Raw genomic sequence first — 14,977 nt, 5'->3', positions numbered from 1 at the left:
TTCAATATGCAAGATAACTCTTTCTGCATATTGTGAATCTGTAACTATATTAAGAGGTTCTTTAAAATCCCTTAGCACCATAAGAATGGCATATAATTCTGCCTTCTGGACAGAATTATAAGGGCTTTGTTCCACCTTACTCAATTCATCTGACTTGTAACCTGCTTTCCCTGATTTATTTGCATCAGTATAGAACGTACGGGCTCCAGTTATTGGAGCATCACGTACAATTCTAGGAAGAATCCAAGAAGTTCTTTTTATGAGATTAAGTCTATCACTTTGGGGATAGTTGCTATTAATTTCTCCCAAAAAGTTAGCACAAGCTCTTTGCCACGGTTCATTGTCTTCCCATAACTTTTTTATTTTTTCAGTAGTAAAAGGCACTATAATTTCTGCTGGGTCTATACCTGCTAGTTGACGAAGTCTCAGCTTACCTTTTATAATTAATTCAGAGACCTTTTCCACATAAGTTTTTAATTTTTTACTTGGTTTATTAGGTATAAATATCCACTCTAAAATAATATCTTCCCTCTGCATTAGAATCCCTGTAGGAGAAATTCTGGAAGGCAATATGACTAGGATGCAGCTAAGATTTGGGTTCACCCTATCCACATGTGCCTCCTGTAATTTTTCCTCAATCATTGTCAGTTCCTTTTCTGCTTCAGCTGTCAGTTCTCTTGGACTATTCAAATCTTTATCACCATCTAAGGTTTTGTTTAAATGAACTATTAGATCAGGTGTTATCCCAACAGCTGGTCGTAGACTGGAAATGTCTCCTAACAATCTTTGGAAGTCATTAAGAGTCTTTAACCGGTCTCTCCTAATTTGTGCCTTTTGCGTTTTAATTTTCTCTAACCCTATTCTGTAACCTAGGTAATTAATAGAATTTCCTCTTTGAATCTTTTCAGGGGCAATTTGTAATCCCCACCTAGGCAAGACTTTCTTTACTTCTTCAAACATCCTTTCTAAAGTATCTTTATTTGAATCAGATAATAAGATGTCATCCATGTAAAGATAAATGATGGACTTGGGGAATTGTTTACGAATTATTTCCAATGGTTTACTTACAAAATATTGGCACAGTGTAGGACTATTGAGCATACCCTGTGGGAGGACAGTCCACTGATATCTCCTATTAGGCTGAGAATTATTATAAGTAGGCACTGTGAAGGCAAATTTTTCTCTATCCTTTTCTTGTAATGGTATAGTGAAAAAACAATCCTTCAAATCAATAACTATAAGAGGCCATCCTTTTGGTAACAGAGAAGGCAAAGGAATTCCAGATTGTAGTGGGCCCATAGGTTGAATTACTTTGTTGACAGCTCTTAGATCTGTCACCATTCTCCATTTACCAGATTTCTTTTTTACAACAAACACAGGAGAATTTCAAGGGCTGGTTGATTCTTCAATATGGTGAGCATCTAGTTGCTCTTGCACCAGCTGTTCCAATGCCTGTAGTTTATCTTCAGCTAGAGGCCATTGTTTGGTCCATATTGGCTTCTCAGTTAGCCATTTTAAAGGTAGGGCCGTTGGTACCTCTAAAGGTTTGGTATTTGCTGTATGTTCTTGTACAGCCTGAATGGCTGGTGACCTTTTTCCATAATACCTCATCATATCCTTCCCAGAATTATGAGTTCCTGGAAATACAGGAATGTTAATCTGGGTATTCCATTGCTGTAGCAGGTCACGGCCCCATAAATTTATGGCAATATTGGCTATATATGGCCTTAGTCTTCCTATTTGCCCTTCGGGCCCTATGCATTCAACCCATCTTGTGCTTTGTTTTACACGAGATAGGGTTCCAATTCCCAGGAACTGAACATCTACCTCTTGAAGAGGCCAATTCGGATGCCAAGATTCTGGGGTAATGATACTTACATCCGCACCTGTGTCTAATAAGCCTTCAATAAAAGTGCCATTTATACAGACTCTTAGTTTTGGTCTTTGATCATTAATAGAAGTCTGCCAAAATATACGTTTACTCTGTCCTATTGGGTTTTTTGACTCATCCTCCACACGTAATTCTTCATTTAGACCAGTATTACTTTTTACAGCAGAAATTGGAGCTTTTAATTTTCTTGGTGAGGCACGTTCTCCACTGTGACTGGGAATGACTGGGCCACTGTTGGCTTGGGGGCCTGCGAGAGGCCCCCCAAGGAGTTTCCCGATGATATCGGATTGCCCCATCTGTCTGTTGTTGACCTACATTCGTTGGACCAATGCCTGCCTTTACCGCATCTCCTACATATACCTGAAGGCCGAGGTCTCCTATTTTTGTCATTCCCAGAAGAGATATTATTCCTAGAAATTCTTTGCCTGCAATTCCTTTGCAAATGTCCTAATTTACCACAATTAAAACACCTGGCAGTTTGATGTCTCCTCATTGCTTTGGAAATCGCTTCTCCTACAGAAGATTCATCTCAACATTCATCGTATGCTGAATCCATTCATCCATAGGTGCTGATCTAGACTTTAAAGGCCCAATTATCTTTTTGCATTCTATGTTTGCATTCTCAAAAGCTAGAGATTCAAGAAGTATTCGTCTAGCTTCTGGGTCTGTTACCCCCATGTCCAGAGCCTTAATTAATCTTTGCAAAAAGTCAATAAAGGGTTCTCTCTGTCCCTGCCTAATTCTGGTATATGATTCAACTCTTTTTGCTGGATCTTGTATCCTATTCCAAGCATTTAAAGCTGCTTGGTGACATAGACACAGTACTTCATCGTCATAAAGAGCTTGGACCTGTGGATCAGCATATTCTCCTGCACCAAGAATTTGATCTTGGGAAACCTCAATACCTTTTGTTCTTCCTTGCTGTTCCATATGTTTGGATTCTTCTCTGAAATAAATTCCAAACATCAAGGAAGGTCCATTATCTAAAACTGCAGACACTAACTGATGGAAATCATGGGGAGTAGCTCTAGCATTAGAAGTCCTTATCATTTCCTTGACATATGCATTGTGCAAGCCAAAATTAACAACAGCTTGCTTAATTTCTTTCAGATCATTCATTGCTATTGGCGTCCATCTAGCTTCTCTGACTCCCTTTGAGCCTTTAGAAGTTGATGCTTTTTCAGAATTAAGTATAGGGTATGTCGCTAGAACCCTGGGTAAGCCAGTTCTAATAGCTGGTGGAGGCCTTGTATCCTGTCCTTGTGCCTCCTTACTCTGTTCACCAGCTGCAATAATTTCCCCAATCTTTTCAAATCTTTTTATCATTGTCTCTCTTAAATCCTGAATCTCCTGACCTGTATATATTTCCAGTGATTTCACTGAGGTATCAATTTTTTGGTCCCCATTCTGCACCTGTGATTCCAAAACTTTAATTTTTTCCTTCAAAGATAACATGTCCTCCTTAAACTTTTCTTGTATATCATGTAGATTCCCATCTTGGAGGTACATTCTGTCTGTTACCTTATCAAAACTTTGTGATAAAGTCTGAACGTCAAATTCAACAGCCTGAACCCTTTCAGGTAACTTTCTAATACCCTTGGATATGGAATCAATTTTGTCTGTCATAGTATCCACTTGTTCAGATAACCTCTGATTTTCAATAATTTTAATCCTGTCAATTAGTTGTTCATTATTAGTTCGTAAAGATTCTATCATTCTTAGGAGTGCCATATTCTTCTGTTCATTATTAGTACGTAAAGATTCAATCGTTCTTAGTAGTGCCATATTCTTCCTTAATGATAGAATATGGAAAAGAAAACTGAAGGCTAGTAACAAGCAAATTAAGACATCCCCATAATCATATAAACCTTGTATGATGTAATTCATTGTATTAGTAAATATAAATTTACTAATCCATTGTATTAGTGAAAACAAAGCAGTAAAATTTGCGTTAGAAACAAAAACTGCAATATTACCTATTATCCAGCAGGTGGCGCTGTTGCAGAGTCGCGGTGAAAACATGGTCCTGTTTCAGTGCCTTAGTAGATGTTAAAAACTGGAAAATGCAAGTTTCTCAACAAAGTAAATGTAATTAAATCAATTCCTGAGACAGAACCAGAAACCCAGAATCCAGGGGTAGAGAAGAGCAATCTGGAAGCCGCTTATGCCTCCACGTGACAGAGTCACCCTGAGGGGTTGCAGCTTTCAGCAACCACGTGCTCTGGTTCGTGCCACTTAAGAGTTGTACTTGCAAGGGAGATTTAAAAATGACTCAGAAAAGAGCAAACCACGAGGCCAGAGACTACGCAGGCCTGTGGAGTTTAAATCCACGTGGGGAGTCCAAGGCCGCTGGCGGCTGAGGAAGGGGAGGGCTCCCGCCAAGCCGAACTAGAGCCCGCCAAGCCCGCGGCCGCCAAGCTGAACTTGCGCCCGCCAAGCCTGCAGCCGCCAAGCCGAACTTGGGGCCGCCAAGCTGAACTCGCGGCTGTGAGTGGTGAAAGGAGAGGTTCTAAAACCAAACGTTGGGTGCCAAGATGAAGGCGTAAGTCACAAACAATGCCACACCAATTCGGGGTTATGATTATTAGGGTGGTATTTATTTAAAGGGGAAAAAACTTACAGATCACTGTCCCAGGCAACAGCCCTCTTCGCAACCAGGAAAGGAGTCTAGTCGCAGGCGGAGCAGGAAGTGAAGAGAGAGAGAAGAGGGAAGTGGCCGCTTTTTTAAAGGGAGAGAAACCACGCCCCAGTGGGCTGGTACCTCAGCGGTGATAGGCTGGAGGAGTGGGAGGACCTCCCGCAACACCTGTGAGTGAATCCCTGTGATAATTGTCTTTCTGTGTCTGGGTTACCTCACACGAAATAATGTTTTCCAGCTCTATCCATTTTCCTCCAAAATTTAAGCTGTCATTATTATTTTTCTGCTGTGTAGTACTCCATTATGTAAATGTACCACATTTTCCTTATCTATTCATTGGTCAAGGGACATTTAGGTTCTTTCCATGTTCTGGCTATGACCAACAATGCTGCTATGAACATAGTTGAGCACTTGTCCTTGTGCATGTTTGAGGATCCCTTGGTTATATAGCCAAAAGTGGTATTACTGGGTCTTGAGGAAGGTTGTTTCCTAATTTTTTGAGAAACGACCGTACTGACATCCAAAGGGGCTGTACTATCTTGCATTCCCACCAGCAATGCAGGAGTGTTGCCTTTACCCCACAACTTCTCCAGCATAAGTTGTCATCAGTGTTTTTGATCTTGGCCATTCTTACTGGTGTAAGGTGGAATCTCAGAGTTGTTTTGATTTGCATTTCTCTGACAACTAAGGATGTTGACCATTTCCTTAAGTGTCTTTCAGTCATTTTACATTCCTCTACTGAGAGTTCTCTGTTTAGTTCTGTGCTCAGTTTTTTATTGGATCATTTGTTCTTTTGATGAGCAATTTCTTGAGTTCTTTGTATATTCTGGAGACTGTATGATGTGGGATTAGTGAAGATATTTTCCCATTCTGCAGGCTGTCATTTTGTCTTATTAACCATGTTCTTTGATTTACAGAAGATTTTCAGTTTCAAGAGGTCCAATTTATTAATTGTTTCTCTCATTGTCTGTGCTGCTGGGGTTATATTTAAAAACTGGTCTCCTGTGCCATTGCTTTCAAGTGTACTTCCCACTCTCTTTTCTATGAGGTTCAGTATGGCTGGCTTTATGTTGAGGTCTTGGATCCATTTTGGACTCGAGTTTTGTGCATGGTGATAGATATGGTCTATTTTCCTTCTTCTACATGTTGATATCCAGTTATGTTAGCACCATTTCTTAAATATGCTTTCTTTTTTCCATTTGATATTTTTTGTTTCTTTGTCAAAAATCAGGTGTTTGAATATGTGTGGATTAATATCTGGGTCTTCGATTCAGTTCCATTGGTCTTCCTGTCTGTTCTTATGCCAGTGCCAGACAGTTTTCAGTACTGTAGCTCCTTAGTAAAGTTTGAAGTCAGGGATTGTGATTCCTCCAGAAGTTCTTTTATTGTACAGGATTATTTTGGCTGTCCTGGGATTTTTGCTTTTCTATATGATGTTGAGTACCATTCTTTTGAGGTCTGTGAAGAATTTTGCTGAGACTTTGATGAGCATCTCATTGAATCTGTAGATTGCTCTTAGTAAAGTTGCCATTTTTACTACGTTAATTCTGCCTACCCAAGAGTATAGGAGATCTTTCCACTTTCTGGTGTCTTCTTCAATTGCTTTCATCAAGGATTCAAAGTTCCTGTCATACAAGTCTTCCACTTGTTTGGTTAGAGTTATTCTGAGATATTTTATGCTACTTGTGGTTATTTTGAAGGGTGTTATTCCTCTGATTTCTTCCCCAGACATTTTATTGTCTGTGTATAGGAGGGATACTGATTATTTTTTTTAGTTGATCTTGTTTCCTGCTACATTACTGAATGAAAGTCTTTATGAGTTGTAGAAGTTCCTTGGCATAATTTTTGGGATTGCTTATGTAAACTATCGTGTCATTAACAAACAGTGAGAGTTTGACTTTTTCTTTTCTAAATTGTATTCCCTTGATTTCCCATTTGTATCTTATTGTTCTGGCTAGGACCTTAAGAAATACGATGAATAGATATGGAGAGAGTGGACAATCTTTTCTCGTTCTTGATTTCTGTGGAATCACTTGAGAGTTTCTCTCCATTATAGTGTGTTGTTGGCTGTTGTCTTGCTGTATATTGCCTTTATTATGTTTAGCATATTCCTTGTGTCCCTGTTCTCTCCAAGATTGTTATCATTAAGAGATGTTGTATTTTGTCTAAACCTTTTTTTGACATCTAATGAGATGATCATGTGGTTTTTATTTTTCAGTTTTTTTATATGGTGGATTATTTTGACAGATTTTCATATGTTGAACCATCCTTGCATCTCTGTTATGAAGCCAACATGATAATGCTGCCTAATGGTTCTCATGTGTTCTTGGATTTGGTTTGCCAGTATTTTATTTGGTGTTTTTGCATCAATGTTCACTAGTGAGATTGGTCTGTAATTCTCTTTCTTTATAATGTCTTTCTGTAGTTGGAGTATCAGTGTAATTGTAGCCTCATAAAAAGAGTTTGGCAATTTTCCTTACTTTTCTATTGTGTGGAATAATGTAAGGAATATTGGTATTGGTTCTTTGAAAGACTTGTAGAATTCTAAGCTGAAACCCTCTGGTCCTGGGTTTTTTTTTTTTTTGTTGGGAGACTTTATTTGACTATATCTATTTATTCAGCAATTATAGGTGTGTTTAATTTGCTTATCTGGTCTTGATTTAATTTTGGTAAGTGATATGTATCCAGAAAGTTGCCCATTTTCTTTAAGTTTTCCAATTTTGTGGAGTACAAGTTTTCAAAATATGACCTGGTGATTCTCTGTATTTCCTCTGTGTCTGCAGCTATGTCCCCCTTTCATTTCTGTTTTTGTTAATTAGATATTCTCTCTCTGCCTTTTGTTAATTTGGATAAAGGTTTGTCTATTTTGTTGTTTTCTTGAAGAACCTACTCTTTATTTCATTGATTCTTTGTTATTTTTTCTTTGTTTCAATTTTGTTGATTTCAGCTCTTAATTTGATTATGTCCTGCCATCTAGATCTCTTAGGTGAGTTTGCTTCTTTTTGTTCCAAAACTTTAAATTTTCTGTTAATTCACTAGTGTGGGATTTTTCCAGCTTCTTTATGTAGGCATTTAATTCTATGAACTTTCCTGTTAACACTGCTTTCATTGTGTCCCATAAATTTGGGTATGTTGTGTGGTCATTTTCATTGAATTTTAGGAAGTTTTAATTTCCCTGACTCATAGATGATTCAGGTTAACATTGCTTAATTTCCCTGTGTTTGTAGGTTATCTGAAATTAGTATTGCTGTTTACTTCTAGTTTAAACCATGATAGTATGAGAAAGTACATTGTAGTATTCCAATTTTTTTTTTTTTTGTATTTGTTGAGGTTCGGTTTGAGTATGTGGTCAGTTTTTCTATAGGTTCCATCAGGTGCTGAGAAGAAAGTATTTTCTTTTGTTTTGAATGGAATATTATGTAGATGTATGTTAAGTCCATTTGGGTCATAATATCTGTTAGTTCTCTTATGTCTCTGTTCATTTTTTGTCTGATTGACCAGGCCAGTGATGAGAGGGGAATATTGAAGTTTTCCACTATTAGTGTGTGGAGTTTAATGTATGTTTTAAGCTTTAGAAGTGTTTCTTTTGCATATCAGGGTGCCCTTGCATTTGGGGCATAGATGTTCAGTAATGAGATTTCTCTTGATGGATTTTTCCTGTGACTAGTATGAAATGACCTTCTTTGTCTCTTTTGATTGATTTTAGCTTGAATTCTATTTTGTTAGATATTAGGATAGCTACACCTGATGTTTCTTATTTCCATTTGATTGGAATCCTTTTTCCTAACCTTTACTCTGAGACAGTGTCTGTCTTTGAGGTTGATATGTGGTTGTTTTTTGTATGCAGAAGAAAAATGGATTGTGTATTCACATGCAATCTGTTAGCCTGTGTCTTTTTATAGGTGAGTTGAGTCCATTTACATTAAGGGATATTAATGACCAGTGATTGCTATCTCCTGTTAACTTTAGTATTCATTGTTGGTGATGTTAACTTGTGCATTTTCCCCTTCTTTGGAATTTGCTACTATGTGACCATCAATTGTCTATGTTTTTGTTGGTTAAGCCAATTTTCTTCAGTTGGAGTTTTCCTTTTAGTATTTTTTGTAGGGCTGAGTTTGTAGCTAGGTACTGGTTCAATCTAGTTTTTTCATGGAATGTCTTGTTTTTTTCCTTCTATGGTAATTGAAAGTTTTATTAGGTATAGTAGTCTGGGCTGGCACTTGTGGTCTCTTAATGTCTGTATAATGTTTGATCATGACCTTCTGGCTTTCACTGTCTCCAATGAGGAGTCAGGTATAATTCTGATAGGTCTACCATTATATGGTACTTGGCCATTTTCCGTTGCAGCTCTTAATATTCCTTCTTGACTCTATATGTTAATGTTTTGATTATTATGTGTTGAAGGGTCTTTTTATGGATCCAATCTATTTGGTGTTCTGTAAACTTCTTTTATCTTCATAGGTATATATTTCTTTAAGTTGAGAAAGTTTTCTTCTATGATTTTTGTTAAATATATTTTGTGTGTTTTTGAGTTGAGCTTCTTTTTCTATTTTTATTATTCTTTGATTTGGCCTTTTCATGGTGTCTCATATTTCCTGGATATTTTGGGTTAAGCTTTTGATACATTTAATATTTTATTTAACTGATGAGTTTTTTTCCTGTATTATATCTTCAGTGCTTGAGCTTCTCTCTTCCATGTCTTATATACTGTTATTCATGATTGTGTTTGTGGTTCCTTATCATTTTCTCATTATTGCTTTTTCTATAATCCCCTCAGTCTGTGTTTTTTTTATTGTCTCTATTTTAGTTTTCAAGTCTTGAATAGTTTCTTTCATATGGTTGATTGCTTTTTCTTGGATTCCTTTAAGGGATTTGATGATGTCTTCCAATTTTTTTTTTTGCCTTTCCCTCCGATTCTTTGGGGGAATTTCTCATTTCCTCTTTATGAGTTACAAACTCTTGAATTTATTTTTTAGGTCACTTTCTTCTGCTTCATCTATATTTTGTTGTTCAAGTCTTGCTGTTGAAGGTTCTTTAGGTTTTCCTGGTGTTTTATTGCTCTTTGTGGTGTTGCATATGGTTTTACCTTTTGTACTTTTATTCCACTCTTAGGTGCATGTTGCAGCTGTCTGAGATTCTATTGATTAATATTCTAGGTGTCCATTAATCCAAAGCTCAGATGATTGTTTTGTGGTACTATCAGTACTATAGTTCTAGTTACCCCATTGGTTATCCCGTGTTCCTAGAGATAGCTCAACATTCCTGGGCTTTGCTCTGCTCACTTGGAGTTTGCTGTCTCAGGACTACTTTGGCCTAGGTTACCAGCTTTGACCTGTTTCTGTAAATTTTGGTCTGGATTTCCTCCTGCAGAAGTCCCTGGCTTGGAGTTGGTCTTGCAAATATCTTTGCCTTTGGTCTATTGCTTCAGAATTCCCAGGCTCAAGTGCGCCCAGAACAGTAGAAGACCTGGCTCAGTCTTACTCCCTCAGAGTTCTCAGATTCACACTTGGACCTGCAGAGGTTTCAGTTTCCTGTCTATTCCCTTTGATGTCCCTGACCAAGGCCCTGAGCAACAGAGGTCCTGGATCAGCATTTTTCCCTCTAAGGTCCATGACTGACACTTGGCTCTACAGAGATCTCTGGTTCTGCTTAATCCCTCAGAGGTCCCAGATTCAGTCTCAGAGTGGCAGAGGTCCTGGCTCAGAACCATTTCCTTGGAGGTCCTAGACTCACACCAAGACAAACAGGGGTCCTGGTCTGGCTTAGGTCTACTCCCTTGAAGGTCCCAGATTTATGTCCGGACCCTCAGTGGGCTCTGGCCCTGGTTCACTCACTCTTCAGTTACTCCCCTGTACCTGTTCCAATGGAGTTTGCTGTCTCTGTTCTACCCATTGGTTTGTAATATTATACCAAGATCAGGGAACAATAATCCTACTTTTCTAATATCTAGTCCGGCTCAATTCCAGTCCTTTTATACCTTTATGTAGTACATATATGAACATGATTATGTAGACACATTCATGGCAGCATGGTGTTCTCCCCGAGTATGAACAGAGCTGGATGAATTTCTTACAGTTTAGGCAAGACTTAGACCTCCGGGAGATGTCGCCAGAGGTTGAAGTTAGGTCTGTCAAAAATCACAAGAATCCAGACCTGTCTGGTCAGAGGACACCAAACACCCTGAACAACATTAAGCTGGGGTTCCTCTTCAACCCCACCCAACAACTGCATCTTTCAGTATTCCTGATTCATCTGAGGGGGCTTGTTCTACCTGCCATCATGTTATCATTGTGCTCTATCCTAGGTAGCTGCCCAACCTCCCTAGGGTCCCTTTCTGAGACCTTATGAGCAGTTGGAGCTTCAGAGACACTGAGGGTCTGCACTCCCCATGCACACAAGCCTCAATGGTAGGCATCATTGATTTGGGATTCCCTTCTGTATGGTAAGAACATGCTTTATTACCACTGTTTAATAAAGAATCTTTTTTGGCTTATGGCAGGGCAGACTATAGCTAGTTTGGAAAGCTAAATTGAATGGGGGCAGAAAGAAGGCAGAGTCATGCAGATGCTATGTAGCCACCCAAGAGTCATGATGTGAAGTAAGAAACCATGACCCTCATAGTAAAATATAAAATAACAGAAATGGGTTAATTTAAGATGTAAGAACTATATAGCAATATGCCTGTGCTGTTGACAAAGTAGTGTTGTAACTAATATAGTTTTGTGTGATTATTCAAGCCTGGGAGGTCAGGAAACAAAAGTACAGTCTCTATTTACACATCATCCACACCATATGGAGTGAGGTCTGACCTCCAACAGTGGTCTGCTGTTGTGGAAAATTATTTTCACTGTGTAAAGGTGCACTACATTTTTTGCTGCCTTTTTAATTATGCAAACATGTTTTACATTTTTTTCTTTTTTTATTGAGAAAAGAAAAAAAAACTATCCATCTCCTCCCAGCCTCCCATTTCCCTCCCACTCCTCCCAACCTTCTCCCCCTCCCCCAAACTCCTCCCCCCTTCCTCTCCAGTCCATAGAGCAGTCAGGGTTCCCTGTCCTGTGGAAAGTCCAAGGTCCGCCCCCCTCCGTCCATGTCCAGGAAGGTGAACAACCAAACTGGCTAGGCTCCCACAAAGCAAGAACATGAAGTAGGGTAAAAACCTGGTGCCATTGTCCTTGGCTTCTCATCATCCCTCATTGTTCGCCATGTTCAGAGAGTCCAGTTTTATCCCATGTTTTTTCAGTCACAGTTGAGCTGGCCTTGGTGAGCTCACAATAGATTAGCCCCATTGTCTCAGTGGATGGGTACACCCCTCGTGGTCCTGACTTCCTTGCTCATGTTCTCCCTCCTTCCACTCCTCATTGGGACCTTGGGAGGTCAGTCCAGTGCTCCAGTGTGGGTCTCTGTCTCTATCTCCATCCATCAACAGATGAAGGTTCTATGGTGGTATGCATGATATTCGTCAGTATTGCTATAGGATAGGGTCATTTCAGGTTCCCTATCCTCAGCTGCCCAAGGGACTAACTGGGGACATCACCATGGGCTCCTGGGATCCACTCTAGGGTCAAGTCTCTTGCCAACCCTAAGGTGTCTCCCTTAACTAAGAATTGTGGTTCCGTGATCCCTTGTCCAACCTTCCTTTTTCCCAATCCTCCTGTTTCCCCAAGTTCCCCCCCTCCTTCCCTTCTCACTTTTCTCTCCCCATCTCCCCTTACCCCCATCTCACCCCACCCCCAAGAACCCAATTTCTCCCCGGCAATTTTGTCTACTTCCCATAGCCAAGAGGATAACTATATGTTTTTCTTTGGGTTCACCTTCTTATTTAGCTTCTTTAGGTTCAACAATTGTAGTCTCTGTGACCCTTATTTATGGCTAGAAACCAATTATGAGTGAGTACATCCCATGTTCATCTTTTTGGGTCTGGGATACCTCACTCAGGATAGTGTTTTCTATTTCCATCCATTTGCATGCAAAATTCGAGAAGTCCTTGTTTTTTACCGCAGCGTAGTACTCTAATGTGTATATATTCCATACTTTCTTCATCCATTCTTCCATTGAAGGGCATCTAGGTTGTTTCCAGGTTCTGGCTATTACATATAATACTGATATGACCATAGTTGAACAAATGTTTTTGTCATATGATAGGGCATCTCTTGGGTATATTCCCAAGAGTGGTATTGCTGGGTCCAGGGGTAGGTTGATCCCGAATTTCCTGAGAAACCGAAACACTGACTTCCACAGTGGTTGCACAAGATTGCATTCCCACCAGCAATAGTGGTCCCATGTCCAATAGTGGTCTGCTGTTGTAGAAAATTATTTTCACTGTGTAAAGGTGCACTACACTTTTTGCTGCCTTTTTAATGATGCAAGCATGTTTTACATTTTATGATTAAATAAAATTAACCTGTGGTTAACAGGCAACATCAGCAACCATCTGACAGGAAGCTGTAGGGAGAAACTAAGTCTAGTGAGAGTTTTTAAGTGGGGACCGTGTAGAAAGACACTCCATTTTTCATAAATGCCAACAACAAGGACACATTAGGAACTTGTTATTCAACCTTTCTGAGCCAGCAGGAATTTCACTCAACATTTAAATCCTGAGTTCAATAGAAGGATAAGAGATTTAGATATAGATTTACTTAGTGTCTTGTTGGGATCCCCTATCTCATATCTCTGTGAGTCTGAGGCCACTGTCTGAGGGAACAGAATTCCTTCATTGCTGTATCCCATAGCACAAACGTGCTGAGGGCAGTGATGTGGCCAATGCAGTCCTAGATGGAGCAGACTGCATCATGCTGTCTGGAGAGACCGCCAAAGGGGACTACCCTCTGGAAGCCGTTCGCATGCAGCACCTGATTGCCCGTGAGGCAGAGGCTGCCATCTACCACCTGCAGTTATTCGAGGAACTCCGCCGTCTGGCGCCTATCACCAGCGACCCCACAGAAGCTGCTGCCGTGGGTGCTGTGGAGGCCTCTTTCAAGTGCTGCAGTGGGGCCATTATCGTGCTCACCAAGTCTGGCAGGAGTGCTCACCAGGTGGCCAGGTACCGCCCGCGTGCGCCCATCATTGCTGTGACGCGCAATCCCCAGACAGCTCGCCAGGCCCATTTGTACCGAGGCATCTTCCCTGTGCTGTGTAAGGATGCAGTGCAGGACGCCTGGGCTGAGGATGTAGACCTCCGTGTGAATTTGGCCATGAATGTTGGCAAGGCCCGAGGCTTCTTCAAGAAGGGAGATGTGGTCATTGTGCTGACTGGGTGGTGCCCTGGCTCTGGCTTCACCAACACCATGCGTGTAGTGCCTGTGCCTTGATGGCCCTCTGGAGCCCCTCTTCTAGCCCCTGTCCCATCCCCTCCCCCATCCCATCCATTAGGCCAGTAACGCTTGTAGTGCTCACTCTGGGCCAGAGTGTGGCGCTGGTGGGCTGGGACACCCCGGAAAATTACTGTTGCTGAAACATGGAATAGAGCCCAGCTGTCTGTCTATCATATGGCCCTACCCAAACCAGGGGTGACAGAGGAATGCAGAATTGGAAACCCTCTGGCTTTATCACAAAGGGGCAGCAACATCTCTTGTGTACTTTGCTCCTGTAGAAAGTTGTCCAGAGAACTCCCAGCCCTGGCCTGGAGTCAGGAGACAGCAAGAGTAGGGGCTTAGGGCGTGGGGCCCAGGTTCCTGTGTAGATAATAACCTCTGGCCCCCAGGCCGGACTTGCTTCCCCAACAGCTTTGGCCTCCCCCACTGCTCGTTGTGCACTTCTCAGCTGTCACTGCGGTCACACCCTGCACTCTCCACCTCCGTTCTACTGTGCAGCATCTCCAGGCCTGTTGCTATAGTGCCCACCTGAGTGTCAATAAACAGCAGCTGAAGCAAAAAAAAAAAAAAAAAGAAGTGGAAGGGGTAATAAATCAATATAAACTTCTTAAACAGTAATTGCGAAATGAACAGACGACCTTAAATGTCAGATCTTTTCATCCTTCTCTGCCATCACTAGGAATCTAGTTTAGGAAAAAATGAAGGGCACATGTATAGCATCGTGGTGCATAACTATAATTCTCATACTTAGGAGACAGAGATGAAGAGATTAGAAGTTAAAGAAACTCCACAAGCACAAAGTAAGGTTGAGATCAGCCTGGAATACATGAAATACATTCACACATGCACACATCCACATGCGTGCATGCATGCACATATGCACACACACACAGAGAGACATAGAAAAAAGATATCGTTAATTCAATGATTAATATGTACAAATTTTACTTACAGCACAATATATGTTAATCCACATTACAAAAAATAATGAAAATTTGATGTGCAATTTGAAAACAATGTTTAAATAAATTTCTGTGGCATTCAATGGTGGTTTTCAACAGATATGAAAAAACATTTTAAAAGAAATATTGGATTATAGAAAATTATCATAGCTTAATCAGTGGGAGGGCAAAA

General features: G+C 40.4%; 1 protein-coding gene across 1 annotated transcript; it reads left to right on the top strand.

The window, feature by feature from the left end:
* The first annotated feature begins 13,273 nt into the window (after positions 1 to 13,273).
* LOC121434771 (pyruvate kinase PKM-like) lies at positions 13,274 to 13,855 on the top strand. The gene has a single exon (XM_041633732.1). The coding sequence runs from the start codon at positions 13,322 to 13,324 to the stop codon at positions 13,838 to 13,840; it is 519 nt and encodes a 172-aa protein (XP_041489666.1). The 5' UTR covers positions 13,274 to 13,321; the 3' UTR covers positions 13,841 to 13,855.
* Positions 13,856 to 14,977: the final 1,122 nt, after the last annotated feature.

Source organism: Microtus oregoni, unplaced genomic scaffold (genome assembly GCF_018167655.1).
Source record: "Microtus oregoni isolate MIOR12 unplaced genomic scaffold, Mior012 000044F_ref0000062, whole genome shotgun sequence".
Lineage (NCBI taxonomy): Eukaryota > Metazoa > Chordata > Mammalia > Rodentia > Cricetidae > Microtus > Microtus oregoni.
The sequence above is the reverse complement of the archived record's forward strand: the minus strand, read 5'-3'. Positions and strand labels throughout refer to the sequence as shown.